Source organism: Gambusia affinis, linkage group LG22 (genome assembly GCF_019740435.1).
Source record: "Gambusia affinis linkage group LG22, SWU_Gaff_1.0, whole genome shotgun sequence".
NCBI lineage: Eukaryota > Metazoa > Chordata > Actinopteri > Cyprinodontiformes > Poeciliidae > Gambusia > Gambusia affinis.
Genome location: NC_057889.1, coordinates 4,667,910 through 4,682,191, shown reverse-complemented (window position 1 = coordinate 4,682,191; position 14,282 = coordinate 4,667,910). Strand labels below are relative to the sequence as shown.

The following is a 14,282-nucleotide window of genomic DNA, read 5'->3' as shown; positions in this document are numbered from 1 at the left end:
AAAGGAAACAAAGCTTTCCAAAATGTGATGGAGTAGGGCCATGCTAAGAAAATAAGATAAAATTACAAGAATAAAGTCGTAATATTAGAACTTCATATCCATGCAACGGTATTAAAAGTAATCGCCCACCTTTTTAAACCATGTATCAACTGTGATTAATTACATTATGGTTTGATTCCACCCTTAACCCTGATTACAGTCTGACCTGTATAAATGAGATTATTTATAAACTGTCTAGAACAAAATATTTCAAAACATAGTGACTTTTCCTAAATAAGAAGGAAACACTGCAAAAACTAATTCTTACCAAGTAATTTTGAATAGTTTCTAGTGCAAATATCTTTGTACAATTTAAATAAGACAAAACTAACTTATAAGTAACTTTTCAGCAACTTTTTAAATTTTTCAGCAACAAAATCTTGTTTTAAGTAAATAATAACATAATATTGATTAAAAAAAAGTTCTCGTTTCATCCCCAAATTGAAAACAGCTTTTATGTAGCTGCCCAGATTATTTTTGTCGTTGAAACATTTACATGTAACCCAAAAAAGCAAAAACAAGGAAATTGTATGAGAACAAATAATTGTTTATTTCCCTTTCATCATATCCATCTTAAAAATTTGTCCATAAAAATCACAGTTTGTGTTTATGGTTCTCCCTTTTTCTCATGTGAAGCAACATTGATGGATGCAGAATTCTTTGTTTTGTGCTTTGTAATGTTTCTCAGTAAACGTTGCCCTGGATGCTTGTAGACGTTTCCCTACTTTCATCCAGCTGATTATCAAGTTCTGCAGGAACCAGATCCAGTTTAAATCAGTTGCTCTGAAACAGGGAAGAATCCAAAACATGCGGAACAGATTGTACATGAGAAGTATTTTCAAACTTCCCTCAAGCCTCAAATACTACAAGTCTTTGTGAACCTTTGCCAACACAATGCAGAACATCTGTACCTTGTAGAGAACTGCCTCTTCCTTGAACAGATTAGGTTAGGATTTTCCACAAAATCATTCTTAAATAAGATTTTTTGCCTATTTTGAGTTCGTTTTAGGAGTTAATCCAGCACAACCTCTGTCACCCCAAACTTCAACATTTACACACGCGACAATGGCTGCAGATACGCAATTACAAAACGGCACATTTTGAAAAGGATTAGTAGAGCCTGATGCACAACCAACAAGAATGCAGCAAGTTGTTTCTGAATAAGTAAACAGCAAAACACTTGTCTTTTCCAGCAGCCATTGTACAGCGCATATAGCGGTAAAACAAGCTGAGCAAACTGCTGTAGCTCTGCTTAGGTTGCTAGGTAACGGGGCGAAATGGCTTATTTTCCAGACACCAAAAAACATTAATTCATTGCCAAATAACAGCTGAAAGGGTTTTAAGTTGTTTATAGAGGGAGTAGAAACCCAAATGGAAGTCTAAAAGCATGCAAAATGTGATTTTTTTTGCATAATAGGTTGCATTTAAGGTAGCATCACCAGATATCCTGCAACTAATCTGGTGGTACTTCTTACTAGAGGACATGCAGACATCCACAGATCAATGAGATGATCAACATAAGACAACAACAAACTTGAACATCTCTGTTCACAGATGTGATTAAAAAAAAACCACTACATCAACAAAATGCGATAAGGCTCAAGTGGTAAGGATTTTTTTGTAGGGTACTGTATATTTTTGATGAAGTTTTGTAAAAATATAGACACTTTCAGGGGCTGCAGTGGTGCAGCTAGTAGCACTGGCACCTTGTAGCAAAAGGTCCTGGGTTTAAAACTGTGTTTACTCCCACAGTCCATAAACATAACTGCTATTTAGTCTCTATAAATTGTGCTTGTGCATGATTGTTGTTGCGTTTAATATTTCAACTTCCTGTAATATTTACTTTCGACCACCAGAGGTCCGCCTTTCACAGGAAAAGCTTCGAAATGACGCCAAGCAGTATCTGTTTGAATCAATTACATCATTCCTAAACAGTAATCCCAAGCAAAGTGAGGTCCTAAATTTGTTTAACCGAATGTATAACCCCATTGTTGTTCTGGTTGCATATTAATGGAAGTTATTTCGACATATGTTTTATAACATTGGTTTAGCATTAAAGATTATACGTAGTGTCATCTTCTCTCTTTCTGAAAAGAAAATAAACTTGGTGCGTATCAGATAAACTTAGGAAAACAGTTTCTTATTTCGATTAATCGATATGAGGAATAGCGTCACTATTTATTCTGCTGCTCCTGTCCTGGAGTGCACAATGTTTTCCCTCCACCCAGTTACTCAAAGCTGTCCCAGTTGTCTCTCCGCCCAGTCGGCGGGGCTGTGCGGCGAGATAAGAGTTCAGGGTGTGCCTGCCTGCTCAAGAAGTCCGCCTCTGTCTGCGCGGCGCAGTTTCTCTTTTGAAAGATGACGAGCCGCTGCGCAGAGGCGAAGCCGCGCTGCGCCTAACGTCCACTCAGTGTGACATTTGTAATTCCTGTAGGCGTTGCTGTTGCCGCTGCACTGGCACAGGGCATTGTTGCTCAACTTTGAGAAGTACAGTGGGTGGATTTCTTTTCTCGAGCTGAGACGGAATGTGCAGATTCCGGGACTGTACCGCGCCTGTTTTCCCAGCGGAACATCGTCGTGTCAATCTACAGCGGCTATCGGCGTCATCAGCGACAAGCATGCAGCATGACGTGGAGTTGCACTTGTGCTTCTAAAAGGCTGTTTACCTGCGTGGAGACGGGGCAAGGTTCCACGTCGTGTCCGTGCCGGAGCTTCATGAGCTGCGGCCGTGAGTAACGCTGGCTCTCCATGGAGGACCGCTGGACTGGCAATCAACACTTTAAGTGACACTTGAAAGATGATGAACCAAGACCAAGAAGGGATTTCCTTCCCGGTGCCGTCCTTCGGTGCTGGTCCCGACAGGGAGGCTGTTAGCGGGGAACATTCCAGCAGCAACAGCGGTGGAGCCGGTGGAGGAATTCCAGCAGCCGGGACTTTCTGGCAGGATCCGCTGGTTGGAGGCAGCGGACACAGTCCGGCATCCGGGGACAGTCCGGTGGAAACCGGAGGCTTGCTGTCCGCCGGCAAGTCGTGCAAAAGCAGGCCGGTGACGGTGGCTTATGTGGTGAACGGCGAGGCGAGCCAGCAGAATAACGCGGAAAGCATGGCTCTCCAGTGTCTGAAGGACGCCTGCGACAGGGTGGGCAGCAAGCTGGACACGGTGAACTTCAGTAAACTGGACTTTGGGGAGACCACCGTTCTGGACCGCTTTTACAACGCAGGTGAGTCAAATGAAACCCAATTCTTCTGCAGCCTGTCCCTTTAAAACTCCCCTAACGTCCTCCAACAAGTATCAGATACACTCCCAAAACAAACTGTTAAAGTCTAACTACTATTAAATAGTGATTGTAAGGATAATATCATGATGGGAAAACGAGTCGCATTCTTCATTCATATAACCATGATCTATATTTAATCTCTTTGAGTCCTATTTGCCTGAAAATTAGTAATTATTTTAATCAACCAGTTGCTAACAAGTCCTGAAAAACAAAATGATATTCTGTGTATGTTTACATTTTGAGATTGCAACCTGCACCATAACATTTGAGGTGATGGAGCAGTCAGTACTGTAATCACCATATTGATAGTAACACATAGTGAAATAAATTGGTAAAATCCAAACCATTTGGATTTATGTTACTTTGATTCGTCTTTCCATGTTAAAACAGAACAACATTTCTAATTATGTTGTAATAAAGCTTTAAACGTTGATGAAATAATATACTTTTAAATTGTTTTCTACTGAGGAGGCAGAAAAGCTTTTTCCCAAATAATCACTGGTTTGATGTCCGATGTAACTTAGCATGCAAGCTAGTTAAATTTTTAGTATAAGCACAGTTGCTAAACTAGGTAAAGCCGGTTGGAGACTCAAAATCTTACTGCATCTCAACTGTTTCAACCTCAAGTGTTGAAAACTACATGTAAAAACTAACATTGATGATTCAAATTTAAATCATTTTGACTCCTACTATTCTGAATCCATTTTTACAGTGTACTCAGTCCAAATTTGTGTAAAACCTTTAATCAAGCCTCTAAAGTGATTTTTGTCACATTTATCTCTGCCCTCCATTACTGTGATTAAATTCCAGTGTCTGTGGATCCATAAGGACATTTAATCCCCCCCTGAGGAGTGATTGCACCATGAGGGACAAGAGGAATTTCTGGTTTTGATTTCAACTTTTCTAATTATTCCAAAGTGACGTAATGCATCAGCGCTCTTCTTAGAAATTGTTTTTGCATAAGGAAGCATTACTCCGCTATCCTGGAACCCAACTCAGATCCCTGCATGTCAGGGCTTGGTGCTGCAACATGCAGCCATGTTGAACTGAGTGAAACTCAAAACATCGATTTGGGTTTTTATATTTTGCACTGCAACTGTCAGGGTTACATTTCCTCTTTCCCTCCCTCCTTAAAGCTATGATGTTGCTTTGCTCTGCCATTATTGCTCTCTGTGCAGCTATTGGTCTTCTGTATGTAGCATTACAAACCTCTTGGCAAGAAGATATTGAAGCCGGTATCTTGGGTGAACTGAAAATCGCTTGTGGCCTGCATTGACAGGAACACAGCAACCAGTGTTTGCATTTTTCACATTTCTCTGTCAGGACTCCTTCTGCAGACACAACAAAGATTAAAAAACAAAGAGTGTCTGATTGTGGCAGCTTCTTCAACCCACTCAAATTGTTTGTTCTTACAAAAAAAAACAGAAATATCCAGGAGCCACCTTGTGCGAATCAAAAAATATGCATTCCTTTTCTCTTTGTTAGAATAACAAAAGATTTAAGCAATTTATTCTGGTTGGTTTTTACCTGAATGGTATTTTATTGCATTTCTGGAAGCTATAACTTAATGTTATCTTACCATAAGACAGTTGTTGTTTTTAACTTGTATGTAAAAAACAGAAATGAAAACGGCACTAGTGTGATGAATACAGTCGAAGGCAGAGTAACTGAGAGTTCAGTTAGGTCATTTTTGAGAAATGTTGGGACACAAGCTGGAAATGTTACTGTTTCAGCCAGCAGTTTGAAGACTTTATCTCAAAACTGCGGGAAGACTAAGTGGAAGAAAATAATCTGCATGTAGAAAAAACAATAAGGCGGAACTGGAAGTTTAGTATTTATGAGAGATAAGCGAAGGACTGCTTCTCAGAGAATCATCAGTGTAAAAGACAAAGAAAATAAACAACAGTTCTTATTAGAGAGGACACAAATTCATTCAGTGCTCTACAAATTGTCTAATTTACTGTGCAAAGCACCAAAACATTTCAGGATGATCCAATGTTACTGTGTGATAGAATGAAAAGTTTCATGTTTTGCATGCGGTTTACTTTCTGTTTGTCTAAATTGTCCCAGAAGTTTTTGCAATAAATTATAATATTGTTGTTTTGAGAACATTAACAAGTAATATGATTGTAAGAGTGGCATATTAGTGCAAGATAATAACATTCTCAAAGAGCAATAAACTTCGAATTCCAATTAATTTAACACTGGAATTGAAAATAAATATAAAAAATAAATAAACAAAACAAATAAAATGAATTGTGAAGTCTCTGCAAACAAAATTGTTCTTCAAAAAGAGGCTAGTTGAGACTAAAGCACCAGACTGCAGAGTTTGTCATCCAGTTGTTGTCAGAAAGAGAGACAGAAGAGAAAAAGGATAATTTGTGCAAATGGAAATTGAATTTGTTTTCATTTATCATGCGATTAATTGATTTATTACTCATTACAACAGGCCTACGGGTTATCACTGTTACCTCTGAACAAGACGATGATGTTTAAAGTCTTTTCTTTGTACCGTTTTTGTATTTTTCTCTCTGGGTACTCCAGCCTGCTCCCACCATTCAAAAACACGTCAGATTATCTACCTGGTTGTTTGTTCTCTGTCTTTGTGATGGACAGCTCATGAAATGCACAATTTTCTTCTGAGAGAGTTCAGTGAAATGAGAGGTTTTGCTTCTGTTTCATGTAACAGACTTGTTGCTTCTTGTACTGTTATTTGCAAAAGCATAATAAGTTCCTCCCTCTCATGTTTTGTCTCCCTTCTGGGAACTACAGTGGGACATTCTCACGACAGAAAACAATGAGGGCAGTGCAGTTTTCCCAGAAAAATACTGCTGTGCTCAAACACACTTCTTCATCCTCTTTCTGCTGGTACAAGAGAGTGCAGAGCATAACAAAGCAACAAAAGACGTTTAGAGGCAGAGCTCAGCAGATTGAACCAGACTGATTATGTGTAGTGTCTGTGAATGGCATCCTCACATGATGCCGTCCAACAAAGAGTTTATTTGACGGAAAGATGCCAGAGTCTTGTTGCAGAACCGAAGCTCCAGGCTTTAAAATGGGGGAAAAAAACACACAAAAAACATATTAGCAATAGTCACAAAATATTAAAATCTGACCAATTCTGGTAAAATCATCTACAGACAAAGAGTCAGTACAGTCAGCATTCAGCTTTAAATGTAATAGTTGTATTACTGTAGGGCTGCAACTAATTATTTTTAATAATCAATTAATCTATCAATTATTCTGATGATTAATTGATTGATCAGACAAAAATGACCACATTTTGCATATTTTTCATTAAAAAACTCAAGCCTGGGCCGCGCTGTGGTGGCGTAGGGGATAGTCCAACCCACATTTGGAGGCCTTCAGTCCTCGACGCGGCCGTCGTGGGTTCGATTCCCGGACTCGGCGACTTATGCCGCATGTCTTCCCCCTTTCCTGTCAGCCTACTGTCATATAGGGACACTAGAGCCCACAAAAGACCCCCTGGAGGCAAAACAAAAAAACTCAAGCCTGACTTATAATAGTTACATTATGGTAACGCTGCTACTAATGATTATTTTAATTACTGAGTAATGTATTGAATATTCTGGTGATTGGACAAAAAAAATGCCACATTTTGCATGCTGTTGAACAACTTAAGCCTTTTTTATGTTAGAAATACATTAAAAGGTGCAAATAAACAAGTCGGTTTCTTTTTAGATAAGAAAATAAGCATTTTGTTGCCTAAAATGTAATATTACAGCATTCCTTTTACATATGCTTACTCATTTGTAGCAAAGGATGCATCTACAACTAAAAAACACTTCTAACATCAACATAGACGGGAAAAGCTCTGCCCTTTCTGCTTGACTTTGTATCAGTACGCTGTTGATTAAGTTTTGGATTAAATCTTAAATAAAGATTATTGTTCTTTCAGTAAATTTGCTTTTTTTGAGTCTGTACTCCAGTTAACGATTAATCAATTACTAAATTAGTTGATGATTATTTCAATAATTAATCCAATTAATCGTTTCAGTCTTATTCCATATCAAGTCTAATGTCTAGTTTTCCTGAAACTGCTGTTGTCCCTGTTAGTATTGTGTTTCCTTTATTTGCAGTTGAGTTTCTAAGGTGTGGTTGAGTTGGGAGCACCTGGAGTACCTTTATTTGTATTTACTGTGACCTTTGGAAGTGCAGGTATTAATTTGCATGTTTGCTGGTGTGTGTGCTGTGAAAACGATGGCGTTAGTTTGGTATGCTTGTCTGCTTTTCCTTCATTTGGGTCTCCTTGGGCTCTCGCTGTGTTTTTAATTAATCCCCCTGGTGGATGATCCTGTGAAAGTGAAAAGCTGCTGAGGCGGCAGCGCTGCAGGAATTAGAAAGCAAAATGGTCAGAATATTAGAAAAGACATTTCTTCAAAGTGTAATTACTATCAGTCTCATTGCTATCTGAAATAAGTTTAATCAGAACTTGAAAATAACATAAAAAATTAACATTGAGGCCAAAGATTTAAGAAAACAACCTCCTTAGAAATCAGAAGTATGTTGCTTCGCTTCATCTCTTTTTCTTTTCTTAAGCAAATCAGCTGATTTTAGTTATTTTCCCAAAGACGGGACAAACACACCCGCATTACACCACCTACTTTATCAGGAATGCTTTGGTTTATCACTCTTATTGATCATTGGAGGACAGACTGGATAATGATTACATTAATCATTTACAGGAATTGCAGGAACTTGGAGAGATTTCACAGTTGTTCCTGTAAGACAAATTCAAGAAACCAAATAATTTGACCTTTAATATTCAGCAGGCTGCAAACACTGTAACTCATTGACCATCAATCTGGATCAGTTTACGTCTTTGCTAAATTACCAAAAGCAATGCAAAAATTAAAATTAAAACTCAAATTATGAGTCACTTCTTTAAGTCTCAATTATGTGCAATGTTGTTCAAGTTTGGCAGAAATTAAATATTTGTTAAAGTTGTGATTTTGATGAAAAATATTATGTGATCCTGGATATTAAAGAATGTGCATCATTAATAAATCTGCTACAGATCGGGGTCAGTCAGCAGCTTGTAGTTTGATGCTCTACTTTCGATTTGAATCGAATCAGATCAAGCTTAGGAACAGATGCTATCTTCTGCTGAGTACATTCACTGGTCAGCTGTGAATGTACTCTGTGAACCAGTTGATTCACTGGTCAGCTGGTTTCCCAGCCGACCAGTGAATCTTTAACATCCTTTAACGTTATAGCACAGAAGTTAGAAATTAAAGGTGAACAAGTTAGGAATGCACTATAAGCTAAACAAAACATGTTCACCACATTTCCTTTGCTTAAAATCATTCTTGGATGATGAGATTTTATTCTGATCAGTTCTGCCCATTTTGAGCAAACAGATGTACAATTATGCAACATCTTTGAAAAGCAGAAGTGGAGTCTCCTGCACAACCAACAAGAATGTTGGAATTGGTTTCGACCAACAACAAAACACTTGTTTTTTCCAGCAGTGATTGTACAGCAGATACAGCGGTAAAACCAGCTGACCAAACATGCTGGAGTTCAGTTTTGGGTTGGTAGGTAATGGTGTGATTCTCATTGAATGTGACCTAACAATCGAGAGGTTTTTGAAACTGCTCATTTTCCAGACATTAACTTATTACAAAAATGGGATTCTTTTTAAAGAGCTCTTACTGTTTTTAGAAGCAGTTGAGAGTCAAATGGAAACACAAAAACTAACAAAATGTGAATTTTGCAGAATGGGTCCCCTTTAATCTCCCAGTGGGTGAGGTCCTCTGTTGGTATAATTTCATGTCGGTAGACGACTCTTGTTTTGGGTTCACCTTGGGACTCTCCAGCAGCTGTCTGTGCACTCAGCTTCCAGACAGTGCTGCTCTGAAATCCCTTCAGCTAGCCCTCTGCTAAGTTGTTTGTCCTGCTTTCTACTTGTTCGGTTTGGTTGGCTGCATCTCAGGGTTTAGAGCGCGAAGGGTCAGTAAGAATTAGCCCAGGAGCCGCTGACCGGCAACTTTATGTTGTTTGAATGCTTTTATATTAGAGCTGCAACTGATTACTTTAGTTATTTATCAATTATTCTGACAATTAATTGATTAGTCAGTAAAAACTGGCACAACATATTTCTGGAATATTAGATATACATTAAAAGATGCTAATAAACAAATACATTTTTAAATAAGAAAATGAAAGCAATAACAACATTTCTTTACCGTACATTTCATCATTTGTAGCAAAGGATGAATGTGCATCTAAAAAATAGTTCCAGCATTAACATTTGAAAAGCTCGTCCATTTCTGTTCGTCTTGGCATCAATACAGTGAAGGGCTGATCTTTTTTTGAGTAACTGATTAATAATTGGATAGGAACTATGCTTTTTCACTGAGTTTGAACCGGGTGAAACTAAAACTGCTTGAGTAGTTCTGGGTAGAAGATATTTACAAATAGGTTGTTTTTTTTTGTTTTAAATGGAAAATTCTTATATTTTTGAATAGTTTTAGGCTAATTACTGCTCTGAATATGTTCTTTCAGCTGATTAAATTTTTTGAGTCTGCATACACTATACAGCGATTAATTGATTTAGTAAGTTAGTTGACGATCATTTCAATATCCGATTAATAGTGAATGATCATTTCAGCCCTGCTTCCTGAGCTCGTTTAAGTATATTCAGGTCTCAAGGTAGCGTTCTTCATTTGTTATAAACATTCCTTCTTTTTTAAAGACTCCTAAGGAAAAATAAAAATGACTGGTTGGTGAAGCGGTGCATTAAAACTCCCTCTGGGCTTCGGAGGTGGGCTGTCAGCTTCTTTACAAAAAAACAAGTGGAGAGAGAACAAGAACTGACTCGCATCAAGTTTAGCATCTCGTTGAGGCTCCCCTGTGTTTTGAATACCTCTAAGATCTGTACGATTTCTCTTTTCGCAGTAGTATGTAATGTATTTGTGATTTGTTTTGGAGACCACGGTGAGGTACATCTGCAGCGTGCTGTTTGCTTTTCACAGCCTCAACAACTGTCACTGCATTGTCATTTTCTAGGCTGAAAGATGTTAAGCTGCACGCAGCAGGTTCACAAAGGCACAGAAATGACCTATTATAACCGTGTTCAGGCTCCAGTAGAGGTGTGTTGGCATATTTGTGTTTCTTTCTCACACAATGTGCAGCTTTTGTCGTCTTTGTTTGTGTGCTGAGTCACAGAAAGAGGTGACAAAAAAGAAAAGTACGCTAAAAAGAGAAAAGGAGTTTTCATTTAAACCATATATTTAATGTTTGTTAATTTCTATTATTCAAAAGTGACCACAGAGTCTGAATTATATAAGAATAGCATGTCAGTAAGATGCTATTCTGTCTCTCAGCTCCACAATTACACATTTATTTCTTTTGTCTACTTTATATTGGATTACTTACCAGGAATGCGCCACATACCATTTCTAAATCTGAACAAATTGTTAGCTGGAACCACAATAATCCTTTGTGTTAAATGCAAATGTGTTCTTGATTTGTGCTTCTGCTCTGATTAATTTGTGCAAGTTTAACATTTTGACTTTACTGAATTATGTCTCTTTATTGTTTTAAACTTGTAAAATAGTTTTTATATTATTGAGAAAATTCTCACATGATTGAAACGACCCAGAAGGATCTCGGTGGCAGCTGTGATAATAGTCTGAATTCTTTAAATTCCTGGATAGGTGGAGGAGGCGTTGGCCTTTTCTGCTGCCAGTTTTCCACTTTTGGCTCCACCAGAAACGTCTGTTGCACTTTTACAGTTTTCCTGTGACACAGGCGAAACATCTTGAATATAACAATATGTCCAGTTACTTTAATTTAAAACTCTAAAAATCTAAAAAAGTGGATTTTTTCCCTACTAAAAGTCCAAGGTGCTAACAGGGTTTTATATCAAAATGTGGATTTATCGCAGGTGATATCGTCGTTGCAATTTTTTAAAAATATATTGCCTAATATATGTCGCTGTCTAAAAATGGATACAAAATTATTTTGAATGAAGTGAGGAAGGTGCAATACAATCACTATACTGATGTAGACCACGTTTTTCTGAGCTTAACATAAAGTTTAACCTCAATTTAATATCATGTTGTGCCTTTTTTAGGCCAACACTTGATCTTAAAAGACTATAAAACGACACAACTAGGGTTGTTGTAAACTATTATGTTAGTAATCGAGTATTCTTTAAATTATTCTGGCTGTTAATTGACTAAGTTCTACCATAACAGCAGTATTAATACTGGATAACAAGTTCTGCACAAATTTTCATATTTTTGCATCCCTACATTTACTTTTTTGTAGTTTAGAAAATTAACCTGTATCATCAGTAGCTCACTTTTTAAGGCAACCTAGACAAAAATTATACACATCAGAATTTATATTCAATTTAATAATAGAGGCAGACTCACAGATATTTATAAAAAGGGTTAGGTGCTTCAGTTCTTAGTTTATGTATTTATCTTCAGTCAAGATTAACTCTCACATTCATTCATAACTTTTATGTCTGTGTGAACGACTGGATTTGGTTCCTTCGTCTCACACAGATGCTCATATGGCTCATATATATTTTTTAAGTGGCTCTTTATTTACTTCAAGAACTTCCACTGTGTGATTTCTTGAGTTTGTTTTTAGATCTTCTCTCTTTTTTTTTCTTTTTTTTTTAAATATATGTGGATTTCTGTTTTCTCCATTTTCAAGTAAAGTCAAGGAGAAGAGTCAGATTTTTGTACTTCTGTGAATTTTCCAGTTTACCTCACAAATGGAGGTTAGTTCAGTTTTGAGTGCAAGCAAAGTTCAAGTTGCAGCAAATAAACACTGCTTAGAAAAAGTCAAAAAGGTCATAAAGCTGCTGAACCAAATGATAATTTACCTTTTAATCTGCAACTGTGATTTATTTATTTTATATATTTTAACTTACCAACCATCCAACTGTACTTGTTTGTCTGTATTTTTCTATTTTTGTATCCTTGCTTGTTTTCTTTCATACTTTTAATCCTTTGCCAAGTTGAAATAATTTAATTAAGCAATGAAGATAATAAAATTGAATAGAATGTAACAAATTTAATTTATAAAGTTATTACACTTGAAGGTCAGTGTTACTATAATATTATCTGTCTAATGCATTATCATTCTCACAAAATCCTTGATTTATTTCACAAAACACGTAAAAGTCCTGGATACAAACTGTATCCATAACATGCATGATGTATGTTATTATATCATGTATGACAAAAGAAATAATACATTGCACTTATTGTTAAATCAAGTAAAAATAAAAAGTATGATGGGTTAAAACTACTCCTAAAAGTATTTTTGTTCCATCCAAAGTTGCATTAAAAGTCCAATAAAAGTGCCATTAATGGACTTTTAATAAAACTTTGCATTAAATGTGCTGTTATTCACCGAATGACACTTCATAACAACATTCATGAAGACTCCTTCATGTTTATAACTGATGTTATGTCATGTTTATGTCTTATGCACCCCTTCAAATAAACTGTTCCTGTAGGTTTTTACTCCTGTATGCAACGGCTCCCAGTCCAAATTGCAGAAGCTTTTTTTAGTCGAAGTAACCGAGACGCAGTGAAACAATATTTATTATACGCTGCCACAAACGTGAATTCAGATTCCCTGAAAAGCAGGCGGGAAGCGAATGAAGTAGGGATGTCAAAGCGGCTTGAACAGCAGCGCATGTGTTTTGTTTTGGTTTTTTTTATCAGGAGTGGATGAATTCACATTCTGTTCTCTGCCATTTCCCCCCGGGGGGCCGAGGCATGGTACCGCTGTTTGTTGCCTCTCCAGACATGGAGGTTTTACAAAGTGGAGCAAAGGTGAAAGGGAGCCAGGCTGGACTCATTTCCTGCAACATGTTTTATTCTATTTTCTGGGTCCAGCACGCTTGTATCTGAAAATAAAGATTGCATTTATCTCTCTGCAGGGCAGCACTCTGAAACTACAGAATAGTAGTTGTCTTGAATTCCCCCAGACAGTCCTGAGGGAAAAGGGATTCATTTGCTTAGACTGGAGGATCTATGAGAGCTATGTTTTTCTTTTTCTGCTTTGGATTCTCTTTTTTTTTATATGGTTTCTTTGTATAAAACATTGATTTAAAGCTCAGTGTAGACCTGGAGAAAATTTCCTCCCAACATTTTCGCACAAAGCCTGCACAGTTTTCAAACAAAGCTTTCCTGATGACGAATTGGCAAACGTAAAAAGATCAATAAAAATTCCAATCCACGTGAGTTATGGTGACGCAACCGGGGGCAAACATCCAGCGGCTTGTTTTTGTCTGAAACACTCTTTTGTTTCCAAAATGAACAATTAACAAAGCAAGTAAAAACTTAACGCAATTAAGTTCCAAAGAAGAAGAAGAGAAAAGTGGCTTTCCTTCCAGAAAGGAAACCATCGAGTGCATAGCGTTCCTAATCTGCGCCAAATTTCCAGGAACAGCAGGCACAGGAAAAATTTGGTTGGAGTATTTCTGCATGTTTCTGCAGGTTAAAGGGATTTCACCATAACTGTTACCAAAACACCTGCTGGATTTGAACTGCAAACACGTCCTTTATAGTCAATGTTTTGTATAAAAATATACAAAAGTGGTTTTCTTTCACTCTGATTGACGACTACGGGCATCAAACAAGAGATGAAATCCAGTTTTTTTTCTCACACTGCAAAAACACCAAATCATACCAAGTATTTTTAATCTCTTTTTTAAGTACAAATATCTTGAAATGAATCAAAACTAACTCACAAGTGTCTCTTCAGCAAGATATAGACGCTTGTTTTAAGAAAATAATTCCTTAATATTGATGAAAAAGTTCAAGTTTCATTGGCAGATAAATTTACTTCTAACACAACAATTTCCCCATGTTACAAATTAATTTGTCTGCAAGTATTTGATCAAAAAAATGAAATTATTTACTTAAAGCAAGCCTCTATATTTTGCTGATAAGTTACTTTTATATTAGT

General features: G+C 37.0%; 1 protein-coding gene across 1 annotated transcript in view; it reads left to right on the top strand.

The window, feature by feature from the left end:
• Positions 1-1,843: 1,843 nt before the first annotated feature.
• Positions 1,844-14,282, top strand: part of map3k5 (mitogen-activated protein kinase kinase kinase 5) — a 69,324-nt gene continuing 56,885 nt past the window's right edge. The window contains exon 1 of the mRNA XM_044106258.1: positions 1,844-3,260. Within this exon, the coding sequence (XP_043962193.1) occupies positions 2,837-3,260 (424 nt within the window). The 5' untranslated portion in view covers positions 1,844-2,836. The remainder of the gene's footprint in view (positions 3,261-14,282) is intronic.